Source organism: Mustela nigripes, chromosome 16, assembly GCF_022355385.1.
Source record: "Mustela nigripes isolate SB6536 chromosome 16, MUSNIG.SB6536, whole genome shotgun sequence".
Classification (NCBI taxonomy): Eukaryota; Metazoa; Chordata; class Mammalia; order Carnivora; family Mustelidae; genus Mustela; species Mustela nigripes.
Window position 1 is genome coordinate 51,380,432 of NC_081572.1, and position 20,442 is coordinate 51,400,873.

General features: G+C 44.9%; 1 protein-coding gene across 3 annotated transcripts in view; it reads left to right on the forward strand.

Annotated features, from left to right (window-relative positions):
- Nucleotides 1–985: 985 nt before the first annotated feature.
- The window catches only part of FBXW10B (F-box and WD repeat domain containing 10B), a 33,685-nt gene continuing 14,228 nt past the window's right edge, over nucleotides 986–20,442 (forward strand). For 2 of the 3 annotated variants that reach the window (XM_059381136.1, XM_059381138.1), the window contains exons 1-8: nucleotides 986–1,678; nucleotides 3,106–3,237; nucleotides 4,241–4,441; nucleotides 4,541–4,668; nucleotides 5,446–5,568; nucleotides 8,641–8,750; nucleotides 10,388–10,588; nucleotides 16,004–16,125. In XM_059381136.1, coding sequence (XP_059237119.1) covers nucleotides 1,174–1,678; nucleotides 3,106–3,237; nucleotides 4,241–4,441; nucleotides 4,541–4,668; nucleotides 5,446–5,568; nucleotides 8,641–8,750; nucleotides 10,388–10,588; nucleotides 16,004–16,125 — 1,522 coding nt within the window. In that variant the 5' untranslated portion in view covers nucleotides 986–1,173. Of the gene's footprint in view, nucleotides 1,679–3,105; nucleotides 3,238–4,240; nucleotides 4,669–5,445; nucleotides 5,569–8,640; nucleotides 8,751–10,387; nucleotides 10,589–16,003; nucleotides 16,126–20,442 lie in introns of all 3 variants that reach the window. The other variant, XM_059381137.1, reaches the window with a different exon arrangement.

Sequence of the window (20,442 nt, forward strand, 5' to 3'; positions counted from 1 at the left end):
AGCCTGTGGGCGGTCTAGGTCTGAGCTATAGAACAGAAATGCCCAAGTAATAGAGCATGTAAATTCCTTAATGAATATGCAAGCTCCTTGCTCTCACCCCCTATTACACTGAATAAAAGCTTCCTGTTCTAACCCCAAGAGAGACGGTGCTTTGAGAGTGATCTGTCTCCTTACGTGCACCAAGTAATCAAAGTAATTCTTTGCTTTCAAACACTTCCTTGGGTTGTATTCAATGTAATGCACCCCAAGGGGTGACGCCCCCCTCCCTTGAATTCAGTCAGGGTGCTGCCTCCCAGAGGAGCATGTAATTGAGGCTGAGTGAAATTTTTTCCCTGAGGGAGGGCTTCCCTGCAGGGGTTTCTCATTAGCATTCTGAACCAGTGAAACGACTTACCTTCGTAGTAAGGTAAATGAAAACATTTCTGTTTTCAGTTCAACGATGACTTTAGAAAATGAGTAGAGACAGGGGCGCCTGGATGGCTCAGTGGGTTAAAGCCTCTGCCTTCAGCTCAGGTCATGGTCTCAGGGTCCTGGGATCGAGCCCCGCATCGCATCGGGCTCTCTGCTCGGCGGGGAGCCTGCTTCCTTCTCTCTCTCTGCCTGCCTCTCTGCCTACTTGTGATTTCTGTCAAATAAATAAATAAAATCTTAAAAAAAATGAGTAGAGACATATTCAGGATCATTGGGCTAGCCACCTTATAGCCAAACAGCTATTAACGTAAGAAGTACATCATGAATATTTACAAGTCATTAGTAACAGTCGAAGCTCAATGCCAGGCTTCACGATATATGATATATATATATATCTTTTCCTTTAAGAGGGTTCCATGTATGACTTCAATGGGACTGACGCTATTCTTGTGGTTCTAGAAATGGGATGACCAGCTCTTTCAGAATATACAGCAACTGCCTCCACCTACTAAGCAGTGCCCGGTTTAGGAGATTTACGGTAAAAGCCATGTTTCCTAGGAAGTCAGTACAAAAAGCCAGACTTCTACCGGCAGTTTCTGGGAGAGAGCAGCTTTCCATCCAACGCAGGGCTTTACCTTTCCTCTGGGAAATGTTTATAATAGAAAAGGCTCAATTAGGATATCTGTCCGCCTCTCCTGTACCTCTGATGTTTGGTGGGGTTGACAACGGGCAAGGATAAAATGAGCTGGTCATCTCAGAATCATGGAAAACCTGGACCCAAGGCTCAGGAATGCCCCGTATTTCCGTTGTGAGAAGGGAGACAGTTCTGTCCCCGTGTGTCAAGAATGCGAAACATGTGTCTTGGCTTGGAATATCTTCTCGACCAAACAGTGGTTCCGGAGGATAGGAGAGGTGCCCCGGAGAAAGTTTCTGGTGAGCATCCTGGAGCAGCTGGGTAGCCTCTACTTGCTGCACTATTTTCAGAATATCCTTCAGACCACGCAGGGGAAGGATTTCATCTACAGCCGGTCCCGGATCAACCTCAGCAGGAAGGAGGGGAAGATCGTCAGGTCTTCCTTGAACCAGATGTTGGATAAAACCGTGGAGCAGAAGATGCGGGAGATCTTGTCCTGGTTTGCGAGAAGCACCCACCGGACCAAGGCGAATTACACGCTCTTTCTCCTGCAGATGTGTGACCTCAAGCTGCTGCTGACCGCTGCCAATGTCATCAGGGTCCTGTCTCTGAGACAGTGGAACAACGTCGCGGGTAAATGAGGCCCCAGGGGGTCTGGGAAGCCGGACTTGGGGAACCTGTCAAGGAACCAGGGGTGTGGACCAGCTTAGGGAGACGGGGATCTTCCAGAATACACGACAGAGGTCCTTGTCCTGACCTGCAGCCCTGTTTACCGAAGGAGAAATTGCAGACTGCGACTTCCTTCTAGAAAAGTATAGAATACACACTCAGAAGGAAGTGCAGAACTTGTAACTGTCAGGCATTTAATTTTGCATTTTTTGTCTTATTTTAAAGCTTTTTCTTCAAGATTTTATTTATTTATGAGAGAGAGAGAGAAAAAGAGAGAGAGGGAGCACAAGCAGGGGGAGCGGGAGATGGAAAAGTAGGCTCCCCGCTAAGCAGGGAGCCCCATGCCATGCTAGGATTTGGTCCCAGGATCCTGGGATCATGACCTGAGCTGAAGGCAGATGCTAAACCCACTGAGCACCCAGGGGCCCCACTGTGAGGCATTTAAAATGGAGTTAGACCCAGATGTGGCTGGCCTGTGCCACTACTGCTTTTTGCTGGTGTGGTTCCTGCAGTGCGTTAGGGACTAGACAGGGTTAGAGAGGGACGTAAAGGGGAGGCTTCTGAATTGGTTTGCCTTTCAGTTTGCCCTGCACAGAACCTGGGTCAAGGGGACCAAGTTTAGGGCTTTTCCCCTTTCATTGCACCATATTCCTTGCTTGTGCATAAAATCCAACCTTGAAGAGGAGTTCTCAAACTTCAGCTTGCATCAGAATCACTGGGAAGGCTTTTTATTTTATTTATTTAGTTATTTAAGGATTTTATTTATTTGTCAGAGAGAGAGAGAGAGCACACAGCAGGGAGCCGCAGGCAGAGGGATAAGCAGGCTCCCTGCTTAGCAAGGAGCCTAATGGTGTTTCCATCCCAAGATGCTGGGATCATGACCTGAGCCAAAGGCAGAAGCTTAACTGACTGAGCCACTCAGGCACCCCTTTCTGCAAATTTTATATGGAAACTTGGAGGCCCCCCTTCCCGCTTCCCTCCTCCCAAAAAACCAGACATAACTGGCCCGGTCCGTTTTGTGTAGACTGAAGAGAGGCAAGTAGAAATAAAACCGTCTTGGGGTGCTTGGGTGGCTCAGTGGGTTAAGCCGATGCCTTTGGCTCAGGTCATGATCTCAGGGTCCTGGGATTGAGTCCCGAGTCCGGCTCTCTGCTCAGCAGGGAGCCTGCTTCCCTCTCACTCTCTCTGCCTGCCTTTTTGCCTACTTGTGATCTCTCTCATCAAATAAATAAAGAAATAAAATCTTTAAAGAACAAACAAACAAACAAAAAACTGTTTGCCTCATGTCCTTTCCTCCACAACCCCACTTCAAAAGCCACCTTGTCTTGGCCGTTGGCATTTCAGGCCCCAACCAAGACACTAGTGATGTGTTCTTTTCTTTCCCGAGAAAGACTACAACGTGCCGTATGAGACCTCGGATGTTTTCTGGGCAGCCAGCACCAAGACTGCATCCTTCCCTTTGTCCAGAGCTTCAGGAAAAGAAAATTCGCTTGAAAACAGGAGGGGCGAAGCATCTAATACTGGTAAGTCAGCTTGTAGCAAGAAAGCTAATAGACGGGAGATCGGGAAGTCCCGATGGGTTTGGGGCGGTGGGCACAGGGCAGTAGCGTCTGGGGGTGGCAGGTTTTGGAGATGAACATTCATTTGGCATCAGTGGTATGTTGGCCTCACCGATCCTTATTACATAATCGAATCCCACATCCAGTAGGGGAGAAGCGAGAATTGAAGGTGGTCATTATAACCTTATTAAAGCCCATGTTTTCACTTCTCCATCTTGGTGCCTCTGAGAGATGCCTGAAAATAAAGCTCAGAAAGGGAACTATAAGAGGGTTTCCTTTGGGTTCTCCCTCTGCCCCGGGGCCACAATCCCTTGTCTGGCCCCTCCCTTTTTGGCATAGGGGACACCTGTAGAGGCCAGCCCACTGGTGCCTATCTTTTGCTGCACTGGATTCAGTCTTGAGGAGGAAGCAAAAGCAGTGGGGAAGTAGGGCATAGCCTCAACGATTTCCTGAGCTGGTTTGTGTGAGGCGAGAGCTCTATGTGACCTCATTATAAGAAACACAAAGCATCAATTCTCAGGCACTTTTCATCTGGAAACTTCCAGATTTCATAAACAGATAAGAGAGCGTAATCACCACGCACATAACCATCACTCAGTTTCGATAATTATCAATACTTGGCCCCTTCATGTCATTCATTTGTCCCTTTACAAAATTGTTTATATATTTTTTCCCCTTGCGATATTCTAAGGAAATTCCAGGCACAAGGCCATTTCACCTGAGTGGGGCAGGCTTTGCTGCTATAGGTATCCTACCTGAGCTGGGAAGGCTAAAAAAGTCCTCGTGCATTTCGTTGGGGAGGTCATTATTTCCACTCTGGCAGAAGAAACGATAAAAATCCAGGGGTCTAAAAGGGTGGATTCTGATGAGCTCTATTTCTGGGGAGAGGGTTTCTGGAGGGCTTCTCTTGGCCTGGAGTTATTGCAGAATCAGCCTCATCCCGCACCTTTCTCTCACTTTCCTCTAGATGGACAATGGAAGAGTTCCATCCAGTGCATTTTAGAGATGAATAGCCTGTTTTCCGGAAAAGCAGGCCTGTCGAAGGCCGAATACACACCCTCCAATCTGTTGGTTGACTTGGATGTCGTCAAAGACCTGTCGTCCGGGGTCAGCAAATACCGGGACTTCATCCGTTCCCTGCCCGTTCACCTCTCCAAATATATTCTAAGTATGCTGGGCTGTACTGGGGGATTTCTCCAAACACCGTGGTGCCTCACGGGCTGGCTGGGAGGTTCCCAGGTCCATGTTTTTTTTTTTTTTTTTTCAGGTATGCTGGATAAAAACAGCCTGAACAGGTGTGCCTCCGTGAGCCAGCACTGGGCCATGCTGGTCCAGCAGGTCAAGATGGAATTGTCGATGCATCCTTTCATTCAGAGCCATATCACCTTCTTGCAGGTACTTCCTGTCTGGAGGGGGAGGGGTCGATCTGGAGACCCGCTTCCTTTCCGCATTGAGGTTGGCCTGCCTGGGGGCCTTTCCGGTCTCTTCCCTAGATCTTCAGTTGGCCTCCTGCCCCGTGTTTGTTGCTTTGTAGGGTTCAGTAGTGACTTCCTTTGTGTCTGTTCTCCCCATTAATCACCCCATGGTCAGCGCATCCAGGAGGGAGGACATATATGGAAACCTCTCAGGAGGAGATAAGGCAGAGCCTTCCTGAAACCTCACAGAGTGGGGGATTGTTTTCACCAGAGAGCTTTACTGTGGCTTTGGCAATGAGAGGACCGTGAGTGTGTTCCCGGAGCAGCCTCACGTGGTACCCAGATGTTTCAAAGCCCACAAAGTATATTCTTGGGTCAAGATGCTCTTCTCCTGGAATAGTGTCCACCTCTGGCATTTTTACTTCTGTTTCTGGCCTTGCCCTATGTCATGGGTTGCTGGTAGCTTGAGTGTTTCCCAGCACAGATAGATAAAAGAAGACATGAAGAGGCCGGCCTTGTGAGGCAGACCACCCTCTGGGAAGTGGAGGACTCTGGCCATGTCCTCCTGGGGTCCCTCCATGTGTTTTGTCCACCTTATACCAGTCCGCGCACACTACCAGCCTCATGGGCCAGACCTGGGCCTTCTTTTGCCAGAGTTTACCCGCCATTCAGACCTTGCCAAGGACGAGTTTCCCCCCTTCTCTTGGGGAGTAAGGGCCAAGAGTAATAACCATTTTCTGTTTGTTTTTTCCCTCAGGGATCCTACACAAAGGGAATCGATCCTAACTATGCCAACAAGCTTTTTATCCCAGTTCCTAAAATAACCGATAACGGGAAGTGCATACGTGTGAAAAATCAGAAATTGAAACTCAGAACAAAGGTGAGTAGCAGTGGCATCTGGGGCAGGTCACCGTGGCGTCCTGTTCTTAGCCAGGCTGCAGTCCAGACTCAGTCGTTATATGAGGGTAGAGGAAGCGGGAGGATATAGGATATAGGATATAGCACATGGATTTAGGGCCTAGGAGGCGACATTCCCTAAGGGAGACCAGAGTTCGGTGCTGTGTGTCCTTAAGCAAGTGACTTCCTCTCCTTCAGCCTGAAATCCCTCATCTGTTAAACGAGTGGATGTCAGGGATGGTTGGGATTTTCCTTAACACCCGTCAGGCCACACGCATCCAGAGGCTGTGAGGGTCTGTGGCTCGGGAATGGAAGGGCCAGGATGGGTCTAGAATGTCCAGGGTCCAGAATGGATTATGCTTTCTCCCCTCTCACTTCCAGGTTTATTCTAGAATGAAGGGGCGCAGTTACTTAACCGTAGACTCCCCCATACCAAATCTTGGGCAACAGTGAAGGACAGAAGAAAGGCTCTGAGCTCTCTCTACAGTTTATCCAGGCCTGGTGGTCATTCCTGAAACCATCAGATTCTTGCTGTCTCCTCTCTGCTCAAGGGTCTTCTATTTTCAAATCTGTCCCACGGGCCTCAAAAGAATATTCAGTAAGGGGTATCCAGACTGTAGCTTCTCGAAGGCAACTGTGTATATGAGTTAGAATTCGAGGGATAGAAAGGACCAGAGTGACCATCCAGTTCTTCTGTCCACAGAAGCCGGGCAGGTCACAGGAATGAGGGCGGTTGGGGGTGCGAGTGGGTGTGTCAGAACCATCAGGAGCTGGAGACTTCCCTCTCCATCCGAAGGGGCCAGGTGCTACACAGCTCCCACGAGGTACGGCCATAGAGACTGGACCTCAGCCTCCCCATCCATCTGAGCTTTCAAGAAAAGTCAGAAATCTGAATTACCTTGTGACATCTCTCATTTTCCTTAAATGCGGGCAGCCAATTAAAAGCATTAAAAAAACCCCAAAACTATGGGAGCCAAAGAAAACACATCTGTGAATTTCATTTGACATGAATTTTATTTATTTATTTATTTTTTAAAAAATGATTTATTGATTTATTTATTTGACAGAGATCACTAGTAGGCAGAGAGGCAGACAGAGCGAGAGGAGGAAGTAGGCTCCCTGCTGAGCAGAGAGCCCGATGCCAGGCTCGATCCCAGGACCCTGGGATCATGACCTGAGCCAAAGGCAGAGGCTTTAACCCTCTGAGCCACCCAGGTGCCCCAAGACCTGAATTTTATATCTTTGAATCGGCCCATTCACTCGTGTGACCGATGGAAAGACTGAGGTGCTGAGAGTTTCTGGTCTCCTTGACAGAATGACAGAGATACAATAGGACGCAGACCCGTTCTTCCTGAGCTCGGTGCTCTAAGTATAACAGAGCTAACACCCTGCTCTGGGTGACATGGCTAGTAACTGCCTGACTGGAAAGGAAGACCCAGGCAGTGTTTGATATTTTAGAAATGTTGTAATTTTAGGAAAGAGAGAGAAACAGGTGAAGCACTGTGGACAACAGACGAGAAACATGGAAGACCCAGACGAGGAAGCTAAGGGGTCTGCTAGGGAAAGTTTAGGAGAGTGCTTCTCAGGGCTGGTGACTGCCATGGGGAATGAGTTTGAGTGGTGTGCCCGACATAGTGCCAAGGGCTTTGTACACATAATTCACTTGATCTTTGCTGTAGATTGGGTGGATATCATCGCTTCCAGTTTCTGGACGTGGAAGTGGAGGCTGAGAGGTTCCAAAAATCGCCAAAGGTCTCCTAGCTGCTCAGTGGCAGAGCTGGGATTTGAATCAGGTCTTTTTCCTGATTGACTCCACCATGGAGCTTCTGGGCTCTCAAAACTTGGCCAATGACCAAGAGCCAAGTTACTCCAGCCCAGGCTGTGAGAAGCCAAGGAAGACTTGATGAATTCAAGGCAGGATATCAGAGATGCTTGGACATTCGAGGGGAGGCAGGTTGAGAGATTCAGGGGCAAGGCTTCTAAGGTGGACGTCACTACTGGGTTAGAGATCAAGGAGGAGGTTGAGTCCAGAAACGCAGGCATCCCAAGGAAAAGTCTACAGGCACGGAGAAGAAGGCCATGTAGGAAGCCTTGAAGAGATGTTCCCAGGAGGGCTCCCAGGTCCAAATGTGCTGCTGTGGTCTTCTTTGCTTTCATGGTAAAGGCACTCTGTGTTTTGGTTTCCTGCTTGCATGGTTGGCATTTCCTGCTATTTGAGGGGGAAGAGTATGGCTGGAAAGAGGAGTGATAAGCGAGAGTCTGGTTGAGTCATCTCTAGCAGAATTTGGCCTACCTGGCATGCCACAGTGGCTCAGAAAGTGTCCCATGGAGAGAGGGAGGGATGGGGGGAAGAAGGAAGGAAGGGAGGAAGAAAAGAAGAAGGAAGGAAGGTAAGAAAGATGGAAAGAAGGAAGGAAGGAAGGAAGGAAGTCTTAGAAAAGGAAGGAAAACACCCCTGTTGAGACTTGATAAAATTGGTTTCTTCTTCCCGAGGCTCAGCTATATATCTCACCTGCAAAATGATGAGAATAATTCGTGGGGCCAATGGTGTCCTCCGTGAGGCAGCTGTAAGGAGGAACCAAGCTTGCCTCTATGGGCAGACTTTGAGGCCCAAATGCATAGTGGGTGTAGTTGTGACTTCACATACAGTTTGAGTTCCCACCAGCACGCTCTGTACCCTCAGGTCAATGCAATAGGCCCATGGAACCTCAACTTCTGCAAAAGATCTGGCCAGAGGGCACCTGTCACTTTATTTTGTGAGCATTGCTCTTTGTGAGCCCATTTTTTTGGGAAAAGTTGAGCGATCAGCAATTCATGGAATCAGAACACACAGAAAATACAAAGAGAAGGAAGACAAATCAGGACCCTTGGTTCTCCCTGGATTACTTTGGGGTCTGCTCCGGGGTCCTTCCCTCCCCACACACAGTGGCAGCCACAGCCTGAAGCAAAAGAATCCTTGGGACCTTATGTCCTTGCTGGGGGCGCCCTCGGGGGTGCATGTTTGGGGCGGGGGGTAAAGTTGCCGCTGTGATTTGACTTTGTGTTCCGTTGTTAGAATGACTACAACCTGTGGGCCGCATACCAGAACCAGGAAACTCAGCAGGTCCTAATGGAGGAGAGAAATATCTTCTGTGGGACTTATAATATCCGTATCCTCTCAGACACGTAGGTACCAGGGCCAGAACCCAGGTCTTCGGGGACCCTTGAATTACTCACACTGGCGTCTATAGGATTTCCATGACCCTGTTCACTTGGAAAGGCAATCCTTCCTCCCCTCAAGCTCAAGTCCTGCAGGAACATGAGATCCCCTTCGGAGAATAGGGCTGGATGTTTGCACCATTCTCCCCGTGGCCAGAGGACACTTTCCTGTTGTAATTTCGGGTTACTGACCAACTTTCACACAAGTCACATGCATGAAAACATTGCTTTTTTTGGAAATATTTGTATGGTTTTATTTCAATTTTAGAAGTGATATATGCTTAGTACAAAGAAGAAATCCACTAAATACCATAAAATGTATAGAGAAAGGCAAAGACCTCCTATAATCTTCATGTATATTAGTACACAAATTAATATTCATTTTATTAATATTCATGTATACTTCTGTATATTCTAGAATTTTCTTTGCATGTATATCTATAAGTTTTTTTTTAAATGATTTTATTTATTTGACAGAGAGAGACACAGCTAGAGAGGGAACACAAGCAGGGGGAGTGGGAGAGGGAGAAGCAGGCTTCCCGTTGAAGAGAGAACCTGATGTGGGTCCCGATCCCAGGACCCTGGGATCATGACCTGAGCCAAAGGCAGCTGCTTAATTCACTGAGCCACCCAGGTGCCCCAGGAATCAACTTTCTGCCATAGTTTAGGCCTCGGATTTCACTCTTTATTCATAAGGTTTTGTGGAGGCTGCCTCTCTCTATTTTATTTTTGACTGTGAATGTTACTTACAGATTACATCTTGAGCAGTCAGTAAGGGGAAGACACAGCAGATAGTGGAAAGGCAAAGTTGGGTTTTTATAGATGGCCTGGTGATAAGTGCCCTTTGGAAGAGATGATGGTGACTGAACTCTAGATGTAACAAGGGGAATGAGGACAAAGATATCAAGAATTACTTTTCGTATTCAGACATGACTCCATCCATGTTTGCTGAAAAAAATCCCCCTTTACTCTATGGTCCTGGTGTTACTAATAATCGTGTCCCCTTTCACAGTGAAAAAGTCTCGTTTTGGACAATAAATGATTTGGTCGTCTTGCTCATATTTTATCTATTTGCTAATAATCTTATGACTGGAAAATTAACTTACCCTGTTTTACTAGACTGCAGGCTCGTTGAAGGCAAGATCCGTATCTTGATTCATCTCTGTATTTCCTATGGTAGCTCTTAGCACAGTACTTTGAACCTGACATACACTCATTGGGTATTCATTAAGAGAGAGGAAAAAAAGAAAGAAACAGTGGGATATGCAGTTGGCATCAGGCTTCCAAGCTGTGTTCCTCTAATGTTTTCCATAAAAAAAGATTTCTGTGGTCAGACAAGTTTGGGAAATGATGCATATTCAGCAGAATATCCTCTCTTGATGATTTATCATATATTAGTATATTCTTTTTTAATAGTTTTCCTGTTGTCTTTAGGTTTTCACCTAAAGTGACTTGATATGGTATGAGGTCGGGGTCCACCAGGAGTGTGCCTTCTGCTTTCCATTATACCACCCCTGCAGGGGACAGTCATCAGACGAAGGGAGTTCTGGAAGGACACTAACTTTTCTTTCATGGACCATCTTTTTCTGCCCCCGGCAACTCAGGTGGGACCGAAACAGAGTCATCCACTATTCTGGGGGAGATCTGGTCGCAGTGTCATCCAACCGGAAAATCCAGCTTCTAGATGTCATACAAGTAAAGGAGTTACCCACTGAGTTCCGAGGCCATGCTGGGAGTGTCCGCACCCTCTTCTTGTGTGAGGAGGAGAACTTTCTACTGAGCGGGAGTTATGACCTGAGTATCAGGTGAGTGGTCCAAAGGAGTTGTGGTCCATCCCACCCAAGGCCTAAAGTCAGCTTGTGGAAGAAGCCTGCATACTTTTTCCTCTTAGTATTTATTGAAAAGTTATCCTAAGTAATGCTCTCCTAAATGATATGGATAACCTGTAACATATTTTTCTTTATTTGGCAAGGTAGAAACCAATAATTTATATATTGTTTAAACTTCGAATGAGATTCATTTATAGCCATTATCAGGTCTATTTTCTGGTTGAGGGCTTTGAATTGGAAGGTATATTATTTTTAATTTTTGAAGATTTTATTTACTTATTTGAGAGAGAGCAAGAGAGAGAATGAGCGGGGGAGGAGCAGAGAGAGAGAGGGAGAGAGAGAGGAGCAGACTCCCCACCGAGCATGGAGCCCGATGTGGTACTTGATCCTAGGACCCTGAGATCATGACCTGAGCCAAAGGCAGACACTTAACAGACTGAGCCACCCAGGCACTCCTTGGAAAGTACCTTTTTTAGTGCTCTTAGATGATGGCACAATTTATAGTTCTTTTATAGATGCCTTAGGAAAAGGTGTTTTTCTGTGGATATCACATATGATATAGAAGAAAAATGGTGTTTAAAAATGTATATATACATATGTTTTTTGACAATGTAGTAAACATCCATGTACTATACTCAGGCCAAGAAATAGATCATTACCATTCCCCAAATCTCACTGTGTGTCTTACCTTGCTTTCTTCCTTCCAACCAGAGGTAATGTTACCCTAAATTTTATACTAATTATTCCCTTGTATTTCTTTATAATTTTGCTAACTATTTATAGATCTCCAAAAATATTGATTACTTTTGCCTATTTTTAAACTTATGTAAATGGAATTGCATTAAAAAATTCACTTATAGGGCGCCTGGGTGGCTCAGTGGGTTAAAGCCTCTGCCTTCAGCTCAGGTCATGGTCTTGGGGTCCTGGGATCGAGCCCCACATCAGGCTCTCTGCTCAGCAGGGAGCCTGCTTCCTCCTCTCTCTCTGCCTGCCTCTCAGCCTACTCATGATCTCTGTCTGTCAAATAAATAAAATCTTTAAAAAAAATTTTTACTTATCCTGGATTCTTGTACTGAACCATGATTTTGAGATTTATCCATAAGATGTAGGTAGCAGTAATTTATTTTCATTGAGACACTGTCTTTTGTTGGATGAATATATTATAAATTATTTCATCTTCTGTCAATGGATATTTGCATTGTTTCCATTTTTTTATTCTTTCAAAGAATAAACATCTGCTGCTACAGGTGTTCTTGGATGTGTCCCCTGACATCTATGTGCATGAGTTTGTTCCTTTTTTTCAAATTTTATTTATTTATTTGACAGAGAGAGACACAGTGAGAGAGAGAACACAAGCAGGGGGAGTGGGAGAGGGAGAAGCAGGCTTCCCTCTGATCGGGGAGCCTGACGTGGGACTCGATCCAAGGACCCTGGGATCATGGCCTGAGCTGAAGGCATAATGACTGAGCCCCCCAGGTGGCCCTATGTACCTGAGTTTTTAAAAAATTTTTTTCAGAGGCATCTGGTAGCTCAGTGGTAGAACATGAGATTCTTGATCTTGGGGTTGTGAGTTTGAGCCCCATGTTGGGTGTAGAGATTACTTAAAAAATTAGTAAAAAAATTTTTTTATTTTTTTACTGAATATAATTGACATACAACATATTAGTTTTAGGTATATGACATAATGATTTGATATTTGTATATATTGGAAAATGATTACCACAGTAAGTTTACTTATATCCATCACGACTCATAGTTACAAAATTTTTTTTCTTGTGATAAGACCATTAAGATCTACTCTCAGCACCTTTCAAAGGTATGATGCAGTCTTGTTTATCACAGTGCATGAGTTCTTCTTAAGGATTATTCTTTGTCATGAAATCTCTAGGTAGGAGTACTAAATTGTTTTCTTAAACAGTTATATTAGGTTCTACTCTCATCATCAGGGGTAGACCCCTACCAATATTTACTATTTGATGCTCAATACTGACAACATTAACTGCCAATCTGCTGCTACCTCTTTTCACTTCTTTGATTACTAATGAGGTTGGGCATATTTTCACATGTGCGTATTAAGCTTTCCAGAGAAAGAGAACCAGGGAGATGTGTGTGTGCATAAAAAGATATAAAGAGATTGATTATCTCTTTATAATGAATTGGCTCACAGTGTGGGCCTGCAGCCGGGAGACCTAGGAGAATTGGGGGTGGAGATAAGTCTGCAGCTGGTTTGAGGGAGCATTCCCTCTTGTTGGGAGTGCATGGGGGGAGGTTGGTCTTTTTGTTCTGTTTAAGCCTTCAGTTGATTGGTTGAGGCCTATCTACATTATGAAGGGCCATGTGCTTTACTCGACATCCATTGGTTTAAACCTTGATCTTGACCTAAAACAGCCTTCAAGCTGACCCATAAAATTAACCATCACAATATGTTTTAGAGCCATTTGTGCTTTTTCTTCTATGAAATTCCTGTTCAGTTTTTGTTGTCATTTGGCCTATTCTTCTGTTAATTTATTTATTCTTCCTGATTTGTTGGAGTTCTTTATATATTTTGGATACTAGTTGTTTTTTGTGTTGCATATTCCTCCTTCCAATTTAAGACTCCTCTTGTCACCGTGGTGACTTTTGATGAACAGAAATCCTTAACTTTAAGGTAGTTGACTTTGTGGACTTGACATGTTTAAGAAACGCCTCCCTTTGGGGAAGTCCAAAAGACATTCTCCCGAAGTATCTTTTCTCAAAAATTTTTTTAAAATTTAAAATTCTTTTAGTTTTAAAGATTTTATTTATTTATTTGAGAGAGAGAGAGAGAGAGAGAGAGAAAGAGAGAGCGGGGCAGGGGAAGGGAGGCAGAGGGAGAAGGCAGAGGGAGAAGGCAGATGTCTGCTGAGCAGGAAGGTCCAATATGGGACTCGATCCCAGGTCCCTGGGATCATGACCTGAGCCAAAAGCAGCTGCTTAACTGACTGAGTCACCCAGGTGCCCAGTATCTTATTTTTGTTTATATTTTCATATTGATTATTGCTGGTATAGAGAAATGGTGTTGATTACTATAGATTGTTCTTGTATCTAGCAACCTTGTTAACCTCTCATTGGTTTTAAAAGTATATGTGCTGGGGCGCCTGGGTGGCTCAGTGGGTTAAGCCTCTGCCTTCGGCTCAGATCATGATCTCAGGGTCCTGTGATCGAGCCCCGCATTGGGTTCTCTGCTTGGTGGGGAGCCTGCACCCCCCTCTTCCTGCCTCTCTGCCTATTTGTGATTTCTCTCTCTCTGTCAAATAAATAAACAAAAACTAACAAAAAGTATATGTGCTATGTAGATGGTCTTCCAGTCAGGAATAATGATAATAATTATCTTCTTTACCCATACTTTTATACTACATTTTTCTTTTTCTTTCTTTCTAACTTTACGTTGGCCTTCCAGTTAAGTAGAAGCAGTAAGAGCAGACATCTTGTTATCCTTTTTGAAGGGAGTACATCTATAGTTTTTTTTGTTTTACTAAGTATAATTCTTGCTGTTATAACTTTTTAAAAATAAGTTTGTGAAATCATTAAGTTCCTTCTATTCCTACTTTTTAAATTTTATTTTCTTTTTTTATTTTAAAGATTTTATTTATTTGAGACATATATAGAGAGACAGAGTACAAGCAGGGGGAGCAGCAGAGGAAGAAGCAGACTTCCTGCTTAGCAGGGAGCCTGACGCAGGGCTCTATCCCAGGACCCTGCGATCATGACCTGAGCCAAAGGCAGATGCCTAACTGACTGAGCCACTCAGGTGTTCCTCTTTTTATTTTTTTTTAAGTTTATTTATTATTTAAGTAATCTCTACACCCAATGTGGGGTTTGAACTCATGACCCTGAGATCAGGAGTCACATGGTCTTCTGACTGAGCCAGCCAGGACTTCCTATTCCTATTTTCCTAAAAATGTTTGTCAGATATCTTTTCTGCCTAACTAAAGAAAAACAACCTGAACATATGGTTGGCTGTGTTGCTAGAACAGAAATTCAAAACCTGCTTTTCTTCAGGCCACTGGGATATATTTAAATGCACTGTGGGCGCATAGCAGACTCTGACAAACCACTAAGGCCACAGGACCTTTGGGAATGTTAGAAGGGAAAGGGTAGCACATTCAAAGAAAAACAAAAGAAGCATTTATTAATTGTTTATTGTGTGCCAAGTCTCATAAGAATTCTATGAGGTAACTACCATTCTTATCCTCAATTTACATATGAGGAAACTGGGATACAGAGTGGTTCACTAACTTATCCAAGATCCTACAGCTCATAAGTGATGGACCTGGGATGGTACCTGGGGCCCCCTGGCTCCAGAACCCACTATCTTAGTATCACTCTTTGCCCTGCAAACGCAAACTGGCTAATGTAGAAGTCTGTATCAGAGACAGCTGAGAGACCTCGGGCAATTTTGCTTATTAAAAAATGATGTGACTCATACATGCTTCCATGTATTTCTTAGATATGTCTCAGAAATACACATAAAATATTTTGGATCTAAGTGATTGAAGTAAATGGTTCTATTGTTCTTTTTTATTTTTTTAAGATCTTATTTATTTATTTGACAGAGAGAGATCACAAGCAGGCAGAGGGGTAGTCAGAGAGAGAGTGGGGAGCAGGCTCCCTGCTGAGCAGAGAGCCCGATACAGGGCTTGATCCCACTACCCTGGGATCATGACCTGAGCTGAAGGCAGAGACTTAACCCTTTGAGCCACCCGGGCATCCCCAATAGTTCTATTGTTCTTGTTTGAAGATCAGCTCTTCTGTTGAATCAGTGCCATGGATTTTAAACCTGGGGGTAATTCTAGAAACTTCCACCTAATACCAACCAACATTTATTAAGCATTTTTGACATGTTGATCACTGTTCCAATGTTACATGAATTAATGGAGGGTTTCTCAATTTGGGGCTGTAAAGTACTTCATGTGAAGGCTGTCCTGTGCATTGAGAGGTTGCTCAGCAGTATCCTGGGACTCTACACACTAGATATCCATAGCATGTCTCTCCCCAGTGGAGACAACCAAGAATGTCTCCAGGCATTGTCAAATGTACCCTAGTGGTGGTAATCACTCCTGGTTGACAATCATTGCATTTGTGTATTTAATTCTTTGCTAAAACTGCTATGAGGTGTAACTATCATTGTTATCATTTCTAATCTACCAGTGAGGAAATGAAGCCTACGTAGAAGTTAAGTAGCTTTCCCAAAGTTATGCCTAATGGCTGCTGCAACTGGGATTCAAATCTAGGTCTCTGACTCTGAGCTTGACCATGAAACTTTGCTGCCTTCCAACAGACTGTTGGTTTAAGGGAGGTCGTATATAGTATGATCCCTTTGGGCCCTCAGAAAAAAATCTCAAAAACATTTTTTTGGCCTGATTCCTGCAGATCCTGGGATCTGAAAAGTGGGGCTTGTATACGAATCTTCAATGGCCACCAGGGGACAGTCACTTGCATGGATTTATATAAGAACAGGCTCGTATCTGGAGCAAGAGATTGCCAGGTGAAAGGTGAGAAAGAAATGCCTTGACCTTTCTTAGAAGTTCCCCCAAACCCATGAATTGTCAAAATGCTGTTTTGCTCATTTCTGTAGGACGATGTTCTTTTTTTTTTTTTTACATTTTATTTATTTATTGACAGAGAAAGAGAGAGCATGAGCAGGGAGAGTAGCAAGCAGAGGGAAAGGGAGAAGCAGGCTCTCCAAAAAGCAGGGGGAGCCTGATGTGGGACTCGATCCCCGGACCCCAGGGATCATGACCTGAGCCGAAGGCAGTTGCCCAACTACCTGAGCCACCCAGGCGCCTGGTAGACATTCTTCCTTCCATGCATCCATCCATCCTTCCATCCATCCATCCATCCTTCCACCCATTCTTCCATCCATCCATCCATCCATCAACCCACCCACCCAACCACGCATCCATCCATCCTTCCATCTATGAATCCATTCATGTAACAACTGTCTGTGGAATACCTACAGTATGCTAGACACTGTGTTAAGTCCTAAGGGAAAAAAACAATATGATATGGCCCTTTCAATATGGTTTTTTATCTCCTCAAGAGGCTCAATCTTTTAACAGAGATAGATAATAAATATATAATTGAGGATATAATAAATATGAGTAATAATGGCTGCCACTTCCTGATTACTAACCTTGTGACTGACACGGGTACTTTACACATATTATTTATTTATTTGTTTGTTTGTTTTTTTAAAGATTTTATTTATTTATTTGACAGACAGAGATCACAAGTAGGCAGAGAGGCAGGCAAAGAGAGAGAGGGAGGAGGAAGCAGGCTCCCTACAGAGCAGAGAGCCTGACGTGGGGCTCGATCCCAGGACCCTGGGATCATGACCTGAGCCGAAGGCAGAGGCTTTAATCCACTGAGCCACCCCAGGCACCCCACACATATTATTTATTAATTTAACCCTCACAAGAAGCTTCTGTGGTGAAGGCAGATGAGGAATCCAAAACTCGAAGAGAAAAACAACTTGCCCCAAATCAGAGCTGCTACGTGATAGAGTGGGGATTTAAATCCAGGGCTGTCTGACTCTAAATCACGGGCTCCTAACCAACATGTGGATTTTTTTTTTTTTTTAAGATTTTAATTTATTAGAGAGAACAAGCACAAGGAGGGGGAGGGACAGAGAGAGGGAGAAGGACAAGTAGATTCCCTTCTGAGTGCAGATGCCAACGCGGCATTCCCTGGACCTTGATATCATGACCTAAGCCGAAGTCAGACACTTAACTGACTGAGCCACCCAGGCGTCCCACATGTGGAATTCTAAGAGACTGTAGAAGTAAGAGTAACAGGGAAAGCATCACAGACAGGGTGCTGTTTGAGTGTGTCTCTTTCTTTCTTTTTATTTATTTTTTTTTAAGATTTTATTTATTTATTTGCCAGAGATAGAGAGTGAGTTTGCACAGGTAGGGGGAACAGCAGGCAGAGGTAGAAGCAGGCTTCCTACTGAGCAAGGAGCCTGATGCAGGGCTCGAGCCCAGCACTGTGGGATCATGACCTGAGCCAAAGGCAGATGCTTAATGGATCGAGCCACCCAGGCGTCCCAGGGTTGAGTGTGTGCTTGAGGATGTGTAGTTCTATAAGCAGAGGGAGAATGTAGAATGTTCTAAGCAGAAGGCACAGCACAGGCAAATTCACAGAAGGCTGAAGAAAATGGTGTCTTTAGGGAATTTCCCCTTGCTCGGTATGGCTGGACTGCAGTACATGGTGTTGGACATAAAGCTGGTTAGTTTGTTTGGGGCCAGATGATCAAGGGCCTTCTGCATCATGGTAGGAAATTGAACTTTACCCTATAGAATGCAGGAGGCTCTCAATGCACTTTGACTTGCAGGCTGACATGGTCAACTGTGTGCCTGACAAAGATAACTAGTGATACTGTGGAAGGAAGATTTGGAGTTGGGGGACTATGCAGACAAGCGACAGGCGGAGACACGACTCAGTCTGGAGAGCTACTGTGGCATCTTCAGACAACTCAGAACAGACAGACGTGAAGAAAGCCAGGGGGATATGAGTTTCCATGAGGGGGCACAGACTGAAGGGCGATTCCTATAGGGACAGTTGGGAGGACTTTGCCATCAGCTGGGTATGGAAGAGGAAGATAGAAGTGTAGACAATGAGGCCAGACCTTTAAACTCAGGCCACTGAGTTTTTGGACATGCTGAGTGTGGTAGGCAGAATAATGGCCAACCGAACATGTCCCGTCCTAATCCCTACAGCCTGTGACCATGCTATCTCTTATGGCAAAAGGGACTTCGCAGATGTGATTAAGTTGAGGACCTTAAAGTGGGGAGGTTATCCTGGGTTATCAGGGTGGGCCTGTGGGTCATCATACAGATCATTAAAAACAGAAATGTTCTCATATCTGATCAAAAGGAGATGTGACTTTGGAAGAATGGTCAGAAACATGCAACGTTGCTGGCTTTGAAGGTGGAGGAAGGGTTCATGAGCCAAGGAACATGGGTGGCCATTACAAGGTAGAACAGGCAAGGAAATGGGTCCCTCCGGCCCCAGAATCTCCCTAAAGGAACACAGCTCTCTTGTCACCTTGATTTCTGCCTTGTGGGGATATCACACCAGACTGCTGTAGGATAATAAATTTGTCTTCCTTTTAGCTATTAAACAATTGTGACTATTTGTTATAGTGGCAGTAGAAAGCTAAGGCATCGGGTATGGGACTCTGGAGGACAGCGAGGGGAAGATTGCTGGAGGCAGGTGGAAGTGTGAGTTTACATGGGAGTTTACCATATAACAGGTCTGGGGCTCCAGACACATCGATTTGGTGGTTATCCGTTATAAGGAAAGGTGGAAGCTCCAGGTGTGGATGAGATGTCCCCTGAAAAGCAAGAGGAAAGAGTCAAAAGAGAAGAGAAGCAAGGGACCCAGGAAAGCATATCATGCTGGGGGTAGGTGGAGGAAGAACATTCTGGAAAGCAAGAATGGAGTGTTGTTCCATAGGCAAACCCTCAGACCTGCTTAAGAAACCTTACTCCCTACCTCTTTGCCCTCCTTGACCTGAAAGTCTCTTTGCCATGACTGCTTTGAGGAGGGGAGCAGAAGAAGGTTTGGAGTTGGAAGGCCAGACAAGGCCTCCAAACTTGAGAGAGTCTTGCATGGCTACTGGTAGAGCTGGAGCTAGGCAAAGGGCCCCCCAAACTCCTAGTAATCAAGATACACATTTTTATTTTTATTTCATTTTATTTTTTAAAATTTTTTATTAACATATAATGTGTTATTAGCCCCAGGAGTACAGGTCTGTGAATCACCAGGTTTACACACTTCACAGTACTCACCATAGCACATACCTTCCCCAATGTCCATAACCCCAACACCCTCTCCCTACCCCCTCCCGCTGGCAATCCTCAGTTTGTTTTGTGAGATTAAGAGTCTGTTATGGTTTGTCTCCCTCCCAATCCCATCTTGTTTAAGATACACATTAAAAAAATTTTTTTTATTTGTTTATTTGAGAGAGAGAGAGAGAGAGAACGCATGAGTGGTGGGAGGGGCAGATGGAGAAGCAGGCTCCCTGCTGAGCAGGGAACCCAGTGTGGGGCTCAATCCCAGGGCATGACCTGAGCCAAAGGTGGATGCTTAACCACCTGAGCCACCCAGGCGCTTCTCAAGATACACTTTTTTTTTTTTTTTTTAAAGATTTTTATTTATTTATTTGAGAGAGAATGAGTGAGAGAGAGCATGAGAGAGGAGAAGGTCAGAGGGAGAAGCAGATTCCCCAAGGTGATGCGGGACTTGATCCTGGAAGTCCAGGATCATGACGTGAGCCGAAGGCCGTTGCTCAACCAACCGAGCCACCCAGGTGCCCTCAAGATACACATTTTAAAACGATATTGAAAATGTCAAAATTAATTCACAAAATACATGACGAAAAAATTTCAAAAGATCTTACCCTAATCCTAGCCCCATCCCCAGCCTGCTTGCTTCCCCTGGGCTCCTCCCAGCTCCCTCGGTTACCCATAGAAAGAAAAAGAGATCTTAGAGACCTGAAATGTAACCCCCAACTTGTTAAAAAAAATTTTTTTTGAAGATTTTATTCATTTACTTGAGACACAGATAGAACACAAGCAGGGAAAGTGTAGAGAGAGTGGGACAAGCAGGCTTCCCTCTGAGCAGGGAGCCCAACATGAGGCTTGATCGTAAGACCCTGAGACCACGACCCGAGCAGAAGTCAGATGCTCCTTCTGGTGAGACAGCCAGATGCCTGTCAGCATTCTCCTTTCTAATCAGATGAAAGGGCCAATGTGTATATAAAAAACACATGAAGAAAAGCATACTTATTTAGTTAGGATGAATCT